Consider the following 13,955-nt stretch of genomic DNA (forward strand, 5'->3'; position numbering starts at 1 on the left):
GCTCCTGGTATGTTTGTATAAACCAGGTCCAGTGTATTTTCACCTCTGGTACCAAAACCAACATGCTGGTGGAATTTATGCTAGTTTGGGCCTATTTCGTCATGCACCTCAAGGTAATTCATAACCTCATCCTTGAGGATCGAATCCAATAATTTTCCAACTACCGATGTCAGACTAATAGGTCTGTAACTTTCTTTTTGCTGCCTCCCCCCTTTCTTAAACAACGGAACTACATTTGCGACCTTCCAGTCCTCCGGAACTGTGGCAGAGTCCAGTGATTCATGGAAGATTATTTCCAATGCCTCCACAATTTCCAAAGCCACCTCCTTCAGAACCCGTGGATGCACTTCATCCGGTCCGGGAGACTTATCTATCCTGAGTCCAATTAGCATCTCAAGCACTTTCTCTCTAGTAATCTTGACTGTACCTAATTCTATTCCCTGAGACCTCTGGCTATCAGGTATGTTTCTAATGTCATTCACGGTCTTCCTGAGAGGAATATCCCGATGTGTATTTTATATTTTATGGGGTTTTTTTGTGCTACATCAGATCTGGAGTAATAAACACTTTGTTCTCCTTACACTTCTCTACAAAGAATGGCATTATTCAATCGTTAAACCTGAATCACGAATCTTTAGAAATGTGACTGCTCCAAAGCATAAACAGTGAAATTGTCGATCTCACATTATGGCCTCTGCTGAATGAACATTCTCGTCGGCTATCGGAATTATTTTCAGCGAGTGATCACAATATCAGGTGTGAAATATTACATCATAGTCTGGAGCCATTGGGAATAAACCCTGGCTGTTATTATTGTCACAATATCTGGAGTTCAGTATCACATCACAGTCCGGGGCCATTGGCTGCCGTCAGTTGTTTTGTCTCCTGATTAAGCGTACAATTGTGATCACTGGCCATTTAACTAAGGCTATGAACTGCTGTCTGAACTTAGACTGTGTTACTCCATATATAAATGTGTTCGTGCACAGACTTAAGTTCTGTAACATGTATCCAAGTGCTTTCAAGATAAGTTCAGAATCGGTGTAACTATTGGGATCTGTTCCTGCTACGTTATACTTGAAGAAATCGACAATAGTCGCCAACCACAAAATGATAAAGCTGCCGGATATGGTGAAGAGGAGGATCGCAGAGCGCCGTCTGCTTTCTATTTCCGGGTCACTGCATTTCTCCCCCTTTCTCTGACCCCGCAGTCCCTTACGAACCCGACTGGCCGCTAAAATGTGCCGGACTGTCAGGGCGTTGAGGACCAGAATTAGTGCGAATGGAATCAGTGGGGTTAAACTCTTGTCGAATCGGTCAAAGCTCACCCACTGGTGTTCAGTGAAATAAGCTGGAATGACCTTACAAAACCACAATACACCATCGAGTATCTCTCTTGGCTTATAGACGAAATAGAAGGGGATATTTTTTAAACACATAATAGTGCAGGTGATCACGAGAACCAAGGCCGCGGTCCTTCCCGTGCAGTAACTGGTTTTTAACTTCTGACAACAAATGGCGACAAACCGATCGAAGGTGAAGGTGACGGTGAGCCAGACCGAACAGTCTCTGGAAGCACATTGCAGTACAAAGATAATGCTACACAAGGGATACGTATCCAGGAAGCATCCCGGGAAATAGTACTTGATCCGTGTGCAGAGCGCAGTGACGACAGCCGTCAGATCCGCCGCTGCCATGGCAACCAGGTAGCGTGTGGTGCACGTGGAGAGGCCGCACTTCCCCCGGGACAGGATTGCAATCGCCACTATGTTCACTGGGCGGGAGAGAAGTGAAAACAGGTATGGGATCAGAGCTTTGTCTTATTCTGCTATGAATTATTCTGTATTTCTTAATATTCCTCAAAATGCCTGCAAGAAAACGAATCTCAAGTTGGTATGTGGTGATATATACATAACAGATCAGAATTCACTTTGAGCTTTGAAAATTACAATGTAGAACGTTCTGATTGAAATGACTAAAGTTATAACACAATACAGAGGTTAAAATTCTACGCCCAGAAACGAAAGTTCTTCAGGTACTCGGCTCTCAGTTCTGATCTGTAGGAAGAGAAGTCCGTTTTATATTTCAATTCTGAGCAGTTCGTAAGAACTGGTTTGGAGTTGTAGGCGGCACTTGATGCTGCAGGGTGAGCGTGTAAGGGGGCCCCTCTCTCCGAGTGGTTTCGGGGTAGACAGAGAGATAAACTCTCGGCAATGTTACCGGTCAGTGGATGAATGAATCCATGCAAACAGGGCAAATGGATGGATATAGGATTAAGTACATACAGAGCAGAATACATTCCCCCGGCTGCCCTTCACTCTCAGATGTAACCGGCAATGATCAAATTGAATTAAACGGCAATGATCAGATTGATTGAACATCGGAGACGGGGAACTTAATCAGAAAGTGATATCAAAAGACCGAACGTTGTCTCCTTCCCAGTTCTGAGAAAGGCTCTTCGGTCTGAAACGCTCTTTATTTTTTTAAATTTTCTTATGGATACACACAAACCTACTGTTCCATTCCATCCCCCCCCCCCATTGTCCTGAAGACAACGAGCTTGATAACATTATCCAATCTACAATCCCACTTTGAAACTAATCATCTCTGCTGAAGTATCGAGTGCTGAAGAGTAGGATCACAGTCCGCCGCCGGCTTTCCATTTCCGGGTCTCTGCAGTTCTCCCCTGATCTCTGACCCTTCGGACCCTTACGGAATCGACTGGCCGCTTCCTTATCGCTCCCATAAAACCGTAAGCCCATGAGACATGGGCGCAGAAATAGGCGGTTTAACAGATCGAGTCTCCTCCGTCATTCCATCGTCGCTGACTTATTATCCCTCTCAACCCCATTCTCCTGTCTCATCCCCGTAACCTTTGACACCCTTACTAATGAAGCACATATCAACCTCTGCTCTAGATATACCCAATGAATTAGGTTTCATAAACGTCTGAGGCAAAGTCTGATTCCACACAATCACCACCCTTTAGCTTAACAAGTTGCTCCTCAACTCTGTTCTAAAGATACGTCATCCTAATCTGTTGTCACAGATTCCCTCACCGTAGGAAACAGATTCTCCATGTCTACTCTACTTAGGCCTGTCGGTGCCCGAATTGGTTTAGTTTCAAACTGTATATTTTATCATTCCTGGGGTTTACTGTCGTTCGTCTCTCCAGTTCACCAATTAATTGACAGCAGAGGAAGATTGGCGGAGGGGCAGGTAGTGTTGAGGAAACAGGTAGGATGCAGAGGGACAACAGTTTATGAGAATGGGCAAGGAACTGGCAAATAAAATAGAATTTTGGAAAATGCATGGTCATGCACTTTGGTGGAAGAAATAAATGTGCGGACTATTTCCTAAACGGGGAGAAAATCCAGGAATCTGAAATGAAGAGGGACTTGGACTTCCTTCTGCAGAACACGCTGAAGGTCAGCTTGCAGATTGAGCCGGTGGTGAGGAAGGCAAATATCATGTTGGCATTCATTTCAAGAGGATTAGAATACAAGTGAAAGGATGTGATGTTGAGGCTTTATAAAGCACTGGTGAGGCCTCATCTTGACATTGTGGACAGTTTTGTGCCCTACATCTTAGAAGAGATGTGCTGGGTTTGGAGAGGGTCCAGAGAAGGTTCACAAGGATGATTCTAGGAATGAAGGGGTTATCGTACGAGAAACGTTTGACGGCTCTCGGTCTGCTCTCGCTGGATTTCAGAAGGATGAGGGGGGATCTCATTGAAACCTTTCGAATATTGAAAGGCCTAGACAGACTAGATGTAGAACGGATGTTTCCCATGGTGGGAGAGTCTAGGACAAGCAGGCACAGTATCAGGACACTGGGGCGCCCTTTCAAAACAGAGATGCGGAGACATTTCTTTAGCCAAAGGGTGGTGAATTTGTGGAAATTGTTGCCACATGCAGCTGTGGAGGCCAGGTCGTTGGGTATATTTAAGGTAGAGATTGATAGGCTCTTGATTGGACATGGCATCAAAGGTTATGGGGAGAAGGCCGGGAAATGGGGTTGAGGAGGAGGAAAAAAAAGATTCTGCCTTGATTGAATGGCGGAGCAGACTCAGTGCACCAGATAGACTAATTCTACTCCTATGTCTTATGGTCTTATGAAATAGTTTTTGGTGTTGGACCTACTCTGAGAGATACTACGAATTTAAAATTTATCTCTTGCTCACCCTTTACCTCTATAACCCGCCAATGTACGTTTGTATCCACAATATAAGGATTGTAGGCTGGTGCACTACTGGTTACCTGCTTGTCAGATGCAGGTTATTAGCAGAACCCTGATAAATCAAAAGGCAAACATTCCTGAGCAATAACTCTGTTGAAATTTAGCGAGAGGAAGGAGGAGTTGAACAACACAGTAACAATCAGCAAATAATCAGTGAAGCAACCAAATCATTATGCAGTGATTCTGTGCACGTTTGCAGTGTGGAAGCGCCTTTCAGACACAATTTGAACTTTTTGATTGTTAACGTGTTTGAAATTCCTGCTTCTTCACTCTAAATGCTACAGGATTGCCACTGCACAGGAAAGCTCACCTTGATTAACATATTTCAGTCAGTAAGGGACAAGTTGCTTTTTCTTGTCACCTCACTGATGAATATCTGGAATCTGGAATATTGCGGAAAAGGAAACGAACGTATCTGCAGGAAACAAAATAAACAAAAAATGCGAAGACAGACATGCCAAGAATTTTGTTTTCATGTGCCGTCATGTTACAATAGTCATGTGTCAGTTGTCCCGAAGTGACCTGTGCGGTCATCGGACAGCTGCGAATAACCAGCGACAAATAAATTGCGCAAGACGATGCAAGCCGTATCGATAGTATGTATAATGGTTACTTCCCAAGAATACTTACGCTGCCTTCTAAAAGTATTCAGGCCCCAGCGCTATCTTCACAGAAATGAGCATTACTACCAGGGACTATTATCAAATTAACTGAGCGTTTTCATTTGTGAATCACGTGCCCCTTTTTTTTCACAGTAGAGCCCAAACAAACAGAGAAAGTTGTAAATCATGAAAAACCTGTAATGTCAGCATTTCAAAAGTATTCCTGCACCTTATATGAATCATCCCTCACAGCCAGTACAACCAATATTATTTTTGGATACGTCCCTATTAGCTTTGCGCATTGTGATGGAGCAAGTTTTGACCATTCCTCCTTGCCAAACTCTCAAGCTGTGCCGGGTAAGTTGGGGAGCGTCGGTGAACAGGAACCTTGAGGGTCGTGACAGAGACATACAAAACGATAAAGGTCAGGACCGCGACTGGGTCCCTCAAAGATAACAATTGTCAGCGTTTGAAGCCACTCCACGGTAGCTCTGGTCACGTGTTTGGGGATGTTGTCCTGCTGAAAGAGGAACTTCCGACCCAGTTAAGCTTTTTGGCAGAGGCCAACAGGTTTTCATCGATGGCCTTCCTGTACTCCACCAACATTCATCTTCCCATCAGTACTGATGTTTTCATTGCGCTGTTGTTTAATATTACACAGTACGGCATTTCAACCGACGCGAATCATACAGCCGGTACATGCTTTTCGTTCACTTTCTCTTTTATGCCATTGCCATCTACCGGAAATTTCAGCAAAACAGCTTTCGACTTCCATCAGGTAGCGTTTCAGCATCATCAATGATAGCACTGAGCACAGCGTTCTTGACTTTAGGTAAAACATGACACACCATTAATATTGCTTACCAGGCACTGCGATCGCCAGAATGACCAGGTAGTAGGTATCCTTGATGCGGTAAAAAGTTTCCAACATCTTGTGAGTGAGTTGATCAAAGGATTTCAGCAGCCGGCAGTCGGTTCGAATGAAAATCCGTGGAAGAGGTCTCTCTCAACCTTAAAGTTATATATCTGTCAATCTCCACGGAACACCAAAGTTTCAGATAATTCGTGAAAGTAAATAACGGATTTAAGAAGATGGAATATAGCGACTGCGCCAGTGGGTGAAATATCAGCTGTCATATAAATAGTTTGTAATATTTAATTAGAAATCTCCAGAGTAACGACAAAACAAATTAAACTCATTAGTGTTGTAATGAAGCTTTTGTTTCAGAGGTGAGGTAATTGTCCAAAGAGAGGTGGACATGCCGATCCCTTTCCCTGTGAAATATTTACCTCCTTGCTACCGGCCCCTTAGGGCACAGAGGGTAGTGGATTTTCTCTTTACTGGAGGCAGACCTGGTAAAATGAAGTGAGCTCTTGTACTGCAGATTGGAGTTCATTCCCCGGCATAAACTCGACAGCTCCCCGATATCGGAAAAGGATAAAGCCCGATGATCTCACATTCGAACTGACCTCCTGTTATAAATGACATCTTCCCTGGTGTAAAGGTGGACTGGTCAATGAAAACGCTCCTCAAACAACGCAGGGTTTAAATACAGCTGACACTGTGTTGCTGTTCCACGCCAAACTCGTGGGGCTGAGAATGACATGAGGCCGCCCAACTAACTGAGCGCTTCACACAGACCATTTCTGAAAACTAACAACATTCCTCACATATTCACTGTTACACATTTTTTTTTGAAAAAAAAAATCACTTGGGACTCGATGGACGTGTGAACATTTCGAACAAAGAACATCAAACACTACACCGCAGTACACGCTCTTCGGCCCCCGATATTGTGTGATCATTCATCCTACTCTAAGATCAATCTCACCCTCCTTTCCAACATAACGCTGCATTTTCCTATCATCCATGTACATATCTCAGAGTCTCTGTAATGTATCAGCCTCTACCACCGCTCCTGGCAGGATTTTCCACGCATCCGTCAGTCTCTGTGTAACAAAACTCATCCCAGGTTACCTCTTCAATGACTTCCTCAAATTCCCTTTAATGATAGACTTTCATATTGGCCATTTCCACCCCTGGATAAACGTTTATGGCTATCCACTCTGTGAGAGCTATTGTTGTAGTGTCCCAGTTACAGAGCTTTCACTCTCTCACTCAAAGTCCGTGTCAGTGTAATTACCCAAAACCAAGCGGGAGCTCTCATTGGAATTGAACCGGCCGGACGATTTAATTTGCATTGATAAGTACGTTTGAAAATGTTCGGCAGAGTGAGCTGGAGTTACACGCACAAAATTCAGGTGGAACTCAGCGGGTCAGTCAGCATCTATGGAGAGGAACCAGGAGCCGACGTTTCGGGCCGAGACCCTCCATCAGGAATGACGACAGATCCCACCATTGCTGTCTGACCTGCTGAGTTCCTCCAGCATGTTGTGTGTGTTACTCTGGATTATCAGCATGTGCAGAACCTTGTGGGTTGATGGTGGAACGAGCAGGTTCAGCGGGGTGGAGATAACTGAGGGAGAATTGATGGAAATTTACAGGATAACAATGGAAACATCATTCCCAGTTTAGGATGGGTGGAGCTCAGCTGGCACGGAGTTCAGATATTTAGTCACAGATAAACAGTTAAAGCGAAGAGAACATCACAGAACCGGAATCTGTCGGACTGGTGATGCAGGATTTCCACCGGAAAGTCGTTCATTCCTTTCCTCCCCCCGATGCAGCTGGACACGAGGAGTTCTTCCAGCAGGTTATCTGTTGCTCCGAATTAGAACTGAGAACATGGAATAGAGACCAATACAGGCCCTTCGGCCCAGGATGTTCTGCCGACATTCTAACCCACTGCAAGATCAATCTAACCCAGGGGTTCACAAACGTTTCTATGCCATGGACTCCTGTCATTAACGAGGGATCTGATAGCCTGAGGTTGGGAATCCCGGATCGAACACTTCCATCCCACGGAGCCCTCTATTGATCTGTCATCCATTACAAACATCAAGGGTTCCAACACCCATACCTGCGGAACACCACAGGCAGGCGATCATCAAAATAACTCTCTTTTATAATCCTCCGTCTCCTGTTGCTCAGGTAATAATGGATCCAGTTTGCCAATTGCTGTGAATCCCATGGACCTCACCTTCTGGACTGGTCTCCATTTCCGGACCTTGTCGAGGTCAGGTTCTGATTGGTGACCATGTAAACAGCATCTTCACTAGCCTTTGCTCCCTCCATGACAGCGGTAGGGTGCGGAGGTGTGGATGGACAGAGCGACAGAAACGATAAGAACGGAATCAGACAGATAGAGAGGAGGAGGGAGGGGATGAGGGAATAAGGGACGGAGAGGTAAAGTGAAAGAATAAGGGGAAGGGAAACAGACGGAGGAAGGAAGAAGGAGAGGTAGATGGAGGGACGGATGGGAAGATACAACCTGCTGCAAACACTCGGTAGGTCGGTCTGCATCTGTGGAGAGAGAAACGGGGGCATTGATTTACATAAATTTAAACCAAAGAGAGGAAGTTTCGAAGTTCTCCTGTTCAGTGGTTAAAGATTTATTATTATAATGTCGCTGTCAAAACTAGCATCTTTCATCCCTTGTTCTGAATAACGAATAATCATGCAACGGTTCCATTGACTAACATACACAACGCTGTCAGTATTCCTCACAGACTTTTGCCACTATTTGTATTCCGTTTCAGGGAGAGGGAGAGTCAACTGAGGGCGAGAGAGAGAGAGAGAGAGAGAGAGAGAGAGAGAGAGAGAGAGAGAGAGAGAGAGAGAGAGAGAGAGAGAGAGAGAGAGACTCACCTTTTGCTGAGTCTCATCCTTTTGATGCTACTTTGAATTATCCACCTTCCCCCTCCGGCTCCCCCCACCCCCTCTCACTCTCATTCACTCACGGAGTTGGTGATTCGCTTTATTTGTCCGTTAAAACACGACAGGTGGAAGGATCAACTCCTGAAAGGCAAAACACTAAAGTCTGAAGGGATGCTAGATAGAATGCAGAAAACAACAGAGAGATGTGGGACGCAAAAAGACATTTGGTTACAGCTTAGTAACACTACAAATAAACTGTATTGGGACAGAGAGGAAAGAAATGATTGGGCGCAAACGCCGACAGAAGGAGGGAAAAGCAGAGCCGGTTGTACACGGAAGAAGACAGAATCGATGGACTGACGAAGTGACGATAATGGGAATGTAAACACAAACGGAAATAGCGAGTATGGAAACAAAGCGTGATATCAAAATATTGAGCATCCAGATTTAAGACTAGTTATTTCATTTTTCACTGCTCAAGCGCAAATCAATGCGAAATCACTGTTACCCCTGAACCAATGCAGAATTTTATAAACAATATTCATAAAGAACACAAAAAGCAGAGACAATAAATATGACAATACAAGATTAGTTTATATACATAGACTGACGTTATGTTGTGATGATACTGGGTTTGCTGACGGGGACGTTCTCAACACAAACGAAGACATTAAACCTTAACGGATATAAATTGCAATGAGTTCGCTCACTAAAGGGACATTAAACTAACGACCCAATCAAAGACTAGTTCTCTTCTCTGTTTATTCTCCATGGTGAGTATAGCCACCAATACCCATTATTCGAGCGGTGGGATCCCACTCCGTGCCAATTTGAAGATACTTCCAGATAACAAAGTAGTTTTAAACACTCTTAATTTAACTTTCAGTGAAACAAGTTTCAATCCGAACAAAACTCAAAAACCTCATTTAAAATTTACAGAATATTTCTATCTTAAAAATTTGCAAATTACGAAATATTTGGAAACCAACACCATTTCTGAAAACACAAAGCATCTCTAAAACTGATGTGCAATTCCGTCTTATTCTCAATGGATTAGATTAAGGAAATTTGAAGAACAGATGGTACATGTCGTGGTACATATAGGTACCAATGACATAGGTAGGAAAAGGGAAGAGGTCCTGAAAGGAGAATATAGGAAGTTAGGAAGGGAGTTGAGAAGAAGGACCGCAAAGGTAGTAATCTCGGGATTACTGCCTGTGCCATGCGATAGTGAGAGTAGGAATGGAATGAGATGGAGGATAAATGCGTGGCTGAGGGATTGGAGCGGGGGCAGGGATTAAAGTTTTTGGATCATTGGGACCTGTTTTGGGGCAGGTGTAACCTGTACAAAAAGGACGGGTTGCACTTGAATCCTAGGGGGACCAATGTCCTGGCGGGGAGATTTGCTAAGGCTACTGGGGAGACTTTAAACTGGAATGGTTGGGGGGTGGGAATCAAATTGAAGAGACTAGGAGAGAGGAGGTTAGTTCACAAATAGAGAAAGCTTGTAGACAGTGTGGGAGGGAGTATAGTCAGGTAATAAAGAAGGGGAGCTCTCAGACCCCTGTAGGGGAGAAGGAAGGAAAAAAAAGATAGTCAAGTTTGCACCGTTAGGGATAAGCAGAGAGTAGGAGATGGAGAATTTCTTAAATGCATTTATTTTAATGCTAGGAGCATTGCAAGAAAGGTGGTTGAGCTTAGAGCATGGATTGATACCTGGAAATATGATGTTGAGGCTATTAGTGAAACGTGGTTGCAGGAGGGGTGTGATGGGCAACTAAATATTCCTGGATTTCGTTGTTTCAGGCGTGATAGAATCGGAGGGGCAAGAGTGGGAGGTGTTGCATTGCTTGACCGAGAAAATATTACAGCGGTGCTTTGGAAAGATGATTAGAGGGCTCGCCTAGGGAGACTATTTTGGTGGAATTGAGGAATGGGAAAGGTGTAGTAACACTTATAGGGGTGTATTATAGACCACCTAAAGGGGAGCGAGAATCGGAGGAGCAAATTTGTAAGGAGATAGCACATATTTGTAGTAAGCACAAGGTTGTCATTGTGGGAGATTTTAATTTCCCACACATAGACTGGGAAGCCCATTCTGTAAAAGGCCTAGATGGTTTGGAGTTTGTAAAATCTGTACAGGATGGTTTTTGGCAGCAATACATAGAGTTACCAACTAGAGAAGGAGCAGTGCAGGATCACCTGTTAGGGAATGAGATAGGTCAGGTGACGGAGGTATGTGTTGAGGAGTACTTCGGGTCCAGTGATCTCAATGCCATAAGTTTCAATATAATCATAGAGAAGGATAGGTCTGGACCCAGGGTTGAGATTTCTGATTGGAGAAGGGCTAACTTTGAGGAGCTGCGAAAGGATTTAGAAGGAGTGGATTGGGACGATATGTTTTATGGGAAGGATGTAATAGAGCAATGGAGGTCATTTAAAGGTGAAATTTTGAGGGCACAGAATCTTTATTTTCCTGTTCGGTTGAAATAAAAGGTTAAAAGTTTGAGAGAGCTATGGTTTTCAAGGGATATTGGAAACTTGGTTCAGAAAAAGCGAGCGATCTACAATAAAAATAGGCAGCGTGGAACAAATGAGGCGCTCGAAAAATATAAAGAATGTAAAAAGAATCTTAAGAAAGAAATTAGAAAAAGGTAAAAGAAGATATGAAGTTGTTTTGGCAAGTAAGGAGAAAATAAATTCAAAGGGTTTCTACAGTTCTATTAATAGCAAAAGGATAGTGAGGGATGAAATTTGTCCCTTAGAGAATCAGCGTGGACAGCTATGTGTGGAGCCGAAAGAGATGGGGAGATTTTAAACAATTTCTTTTCTTTGGTATTCACTAAAGAGAAGGATATTGAATTGTGTAAGGTAAGGGAAACAAGTTGGGAAGTTATGGAAACTATGACAATTAAAGATGAGGAAGTACTGGCACTTCTAAGGAATATAAAAGTGGATAAATCTCCAGGTCCTGACAGGATATTCCCTAGGATCTTGAGGGAGGAATGGTGTAGAAATAGCAGGGACTCTGACAGAAATATTTCAAATGTAATTAGAAACGGGGATGGTGCCGGAGGATTGGCATATTGCTCATGTGGTTCCATTGTTTAAAAAGGGTTCTAAGAGTAAACTTAGCAATTATCGGCCTGTAAGTTTGACGTCAGTGATGGGTAAATTAATGGAAAGTATTCTCAGAAAATGGTACATAATTATCTGGATGGACAGGGTCTGATTAGGAGCAGTCCACATGAATTTGTGCGTGAAAGGTCATGTGGTGGATAACTGTTTGTCGGGTTGGTGGCCGGTGACTAGTGGTGTACCTCAGGGATCTGTACTGGGTCCAATGGTGTTCGTCATATATAATAATGCTCTGGATGATGGGGTGGTAAATTGGATTTGTAAGCATGCAGGTGATACTAAGATAGGTGGCGTTGTGGATAAAGAAGTAGGTTTTCAAAGCTTACAGAGAGATTTATCCAGTTAGAAGAGTGGGCTGAAAGATGGCAGATGGAGTTTAATGCTGAGAAGTGTGAAGTGCTACATTTTGGTAGGACTAATCAAAATAGGACATACATGGTAAATGGTAGGGCATTGAGGAATGCAGTAGAAAAGAGTGATTTAGGAATTATTGTGCATTGTTCCCTGAAGATGTAATCTCATGTGGATAGGGTGGTGAAGAAAGCTTTTGGTATTCTGGCATTCATAAATCAGAGCATTGAGTGTAGGAGTTGGGATGTAATGTTAAAATTGTACAAGGCATTGGTGAGGCCAATTTTGGAGTATTCTGTACAGTTCTGGTTACCGAATTATAGGAAAGTTGTCAATAAATTAGAGAGAGTACAGAGGAGATTTACTAGAATGTTACCTGTGTTTAAGCACCTAAGTTACAGAGAAAGGTTAAACAAATTAGGTCTTTATTCTTTGGAGCGTAGAGGGTTGAGGGGGTGACGTGATAAAGGTATTTAGAATTATGAGGGGATAGATAGAGATTACGTGGATAGGCTTTTTCCATTGAGAGTGGGGGAGAATCAAACAAGAGGACATGAGTTGAGAGTTAGGGGCAAAGGTTTAGGGGTAACACAAGGGTGAACTTCTTTACTCAGAGAGTGGTAGCAGCGTAGAACGAGCTTCCAGTAGAAGTGGTAGAGGCAGGTTCGATATTGTCATTTAAAGTAAAATTGGATAGGTATATGGAAAGGAAAGGAATGGACGTTTATGGGCTGAGTGCAGGTAGGTGGGACTAGATGAGGGTAAGCGTTTGGCCCGGACTAGAAGGGCCGAGATGGCTGTTTCCGTGCTGTATTGTTATATGGTTATACAGATAACATCGTGTCGTGCAAAATGATTGCGTACTGCTGTCCTCTTTTGGCTAAGAGTTACTAACCTCGCATTTTCCTCGCAGAAAATAATCAGTCAGCCACATGATGTCACAATTTAATAAAAATATGAAAATTTTACCCGTTTGACAAGGATTGATCTCAACTGAGAAAAAAATACACATCTTTCCAACTTCTGTGATTTCTCAGAAAACTAACTGAGCTGTGTTTAAATAGGCTGCAGGTGATGAATTGGAAGCGAGTGGCAGTGACTCCTGTTATCTGGGTGGAGACTGGGCGGTGCCTGGCTGTGTAGCCTGACAGGACCCCTGACCCATCTACGGAGACACCCGACGGTTCAGGTCGATCCCGATGCGGGCAGTGGAACTCCTCGATGGGCGATCGATCATGAATATTATTTATTTATTAAGACACAAGGAACAGTAAGCCACGCTGCCCAGTAATCACTTCATTTGATCCTAACGTAATCATGGCACAGTTGACAATTAACCAGCATGTCTTTGCACTGTGTGTTTCCTCCCAAAGTCCAGAGACGTACCGGTTGGTAGGGTTAGTAGTCACTGTAAACTGTCTCGGGGGTAGGCTGGGTAAATCCGGGAGTTTGTTGTGCAACCTGGCTTAAAATTCCACTTGCCCTATCACTGAACTCTTTCCAGAGCCCCATCGACTCACTTTGAAAGATTCTTCATTACATTTGGTCTATATTTCCTGCTTAATTATAACTTTGCTGTATTTTCAGATTGGTTATTGGCATCTTGTTCATTGACTCTATCGTATTTCTTGGATTTACTGTGTGTGTCCGTATGAAAATGAATCTCAAGGTTGAATATGGTAACACACATGTACTTTGATAATAAAGTCACCGTGAACTTTGAGCTTTGAACTTGGGAGAAATGCCAAAGAGACAATATAATGAAAGGAATATTACGCACATTTTTGGAATACGAGAGAGAACTTGACCATCGGCGTGAAATCCACGTCATCAAAGGCAGAACGTGA

The 13,955-nt window shown here is 43.4% G+C and overlaps 1 protein-coding gene across 1 annotated transcript; it reads right to left on the reverse strand.

Moving 5' to 3' along the window:
• Positions 1-869: 869 nt before the first annotated feature.
• Positions 870-5,772, reverse strand: LOC140723868 (probable G-protein coupled receptor 139). Its single transcript, XM_073038415.1, has 2 exons — positions 5,706-5,772; positions 870-1,774 (listed from the first exon to the last, which is right to left on the reverse strand). The coding sequence occupies exons 1-2, from the start codon at positions 5,770-5,772 to the stop codon at positions 870-872; spliced, it is 972 nt and encodes a 323-aa protein (XP_072894516.1).
• Positions 5,773-13,955: the final 8,183 nt, after the last annotated feature.

This window comes from Hemitrygon akajei, unplaced genomic scaffold (genome assembly GCF_048418815.1).
Source record: "Hemitrygon akajei unplaced genomic scaffold, sHemAka1.3 Scf000142, whole genome shotgun sequence".
NCBI lineage: Eukaryota > Metazoa > Chordata > Chondrichthyes > Myliobatiformes > Dasyatidae > Hemitrygon > Hemitrygon akajei.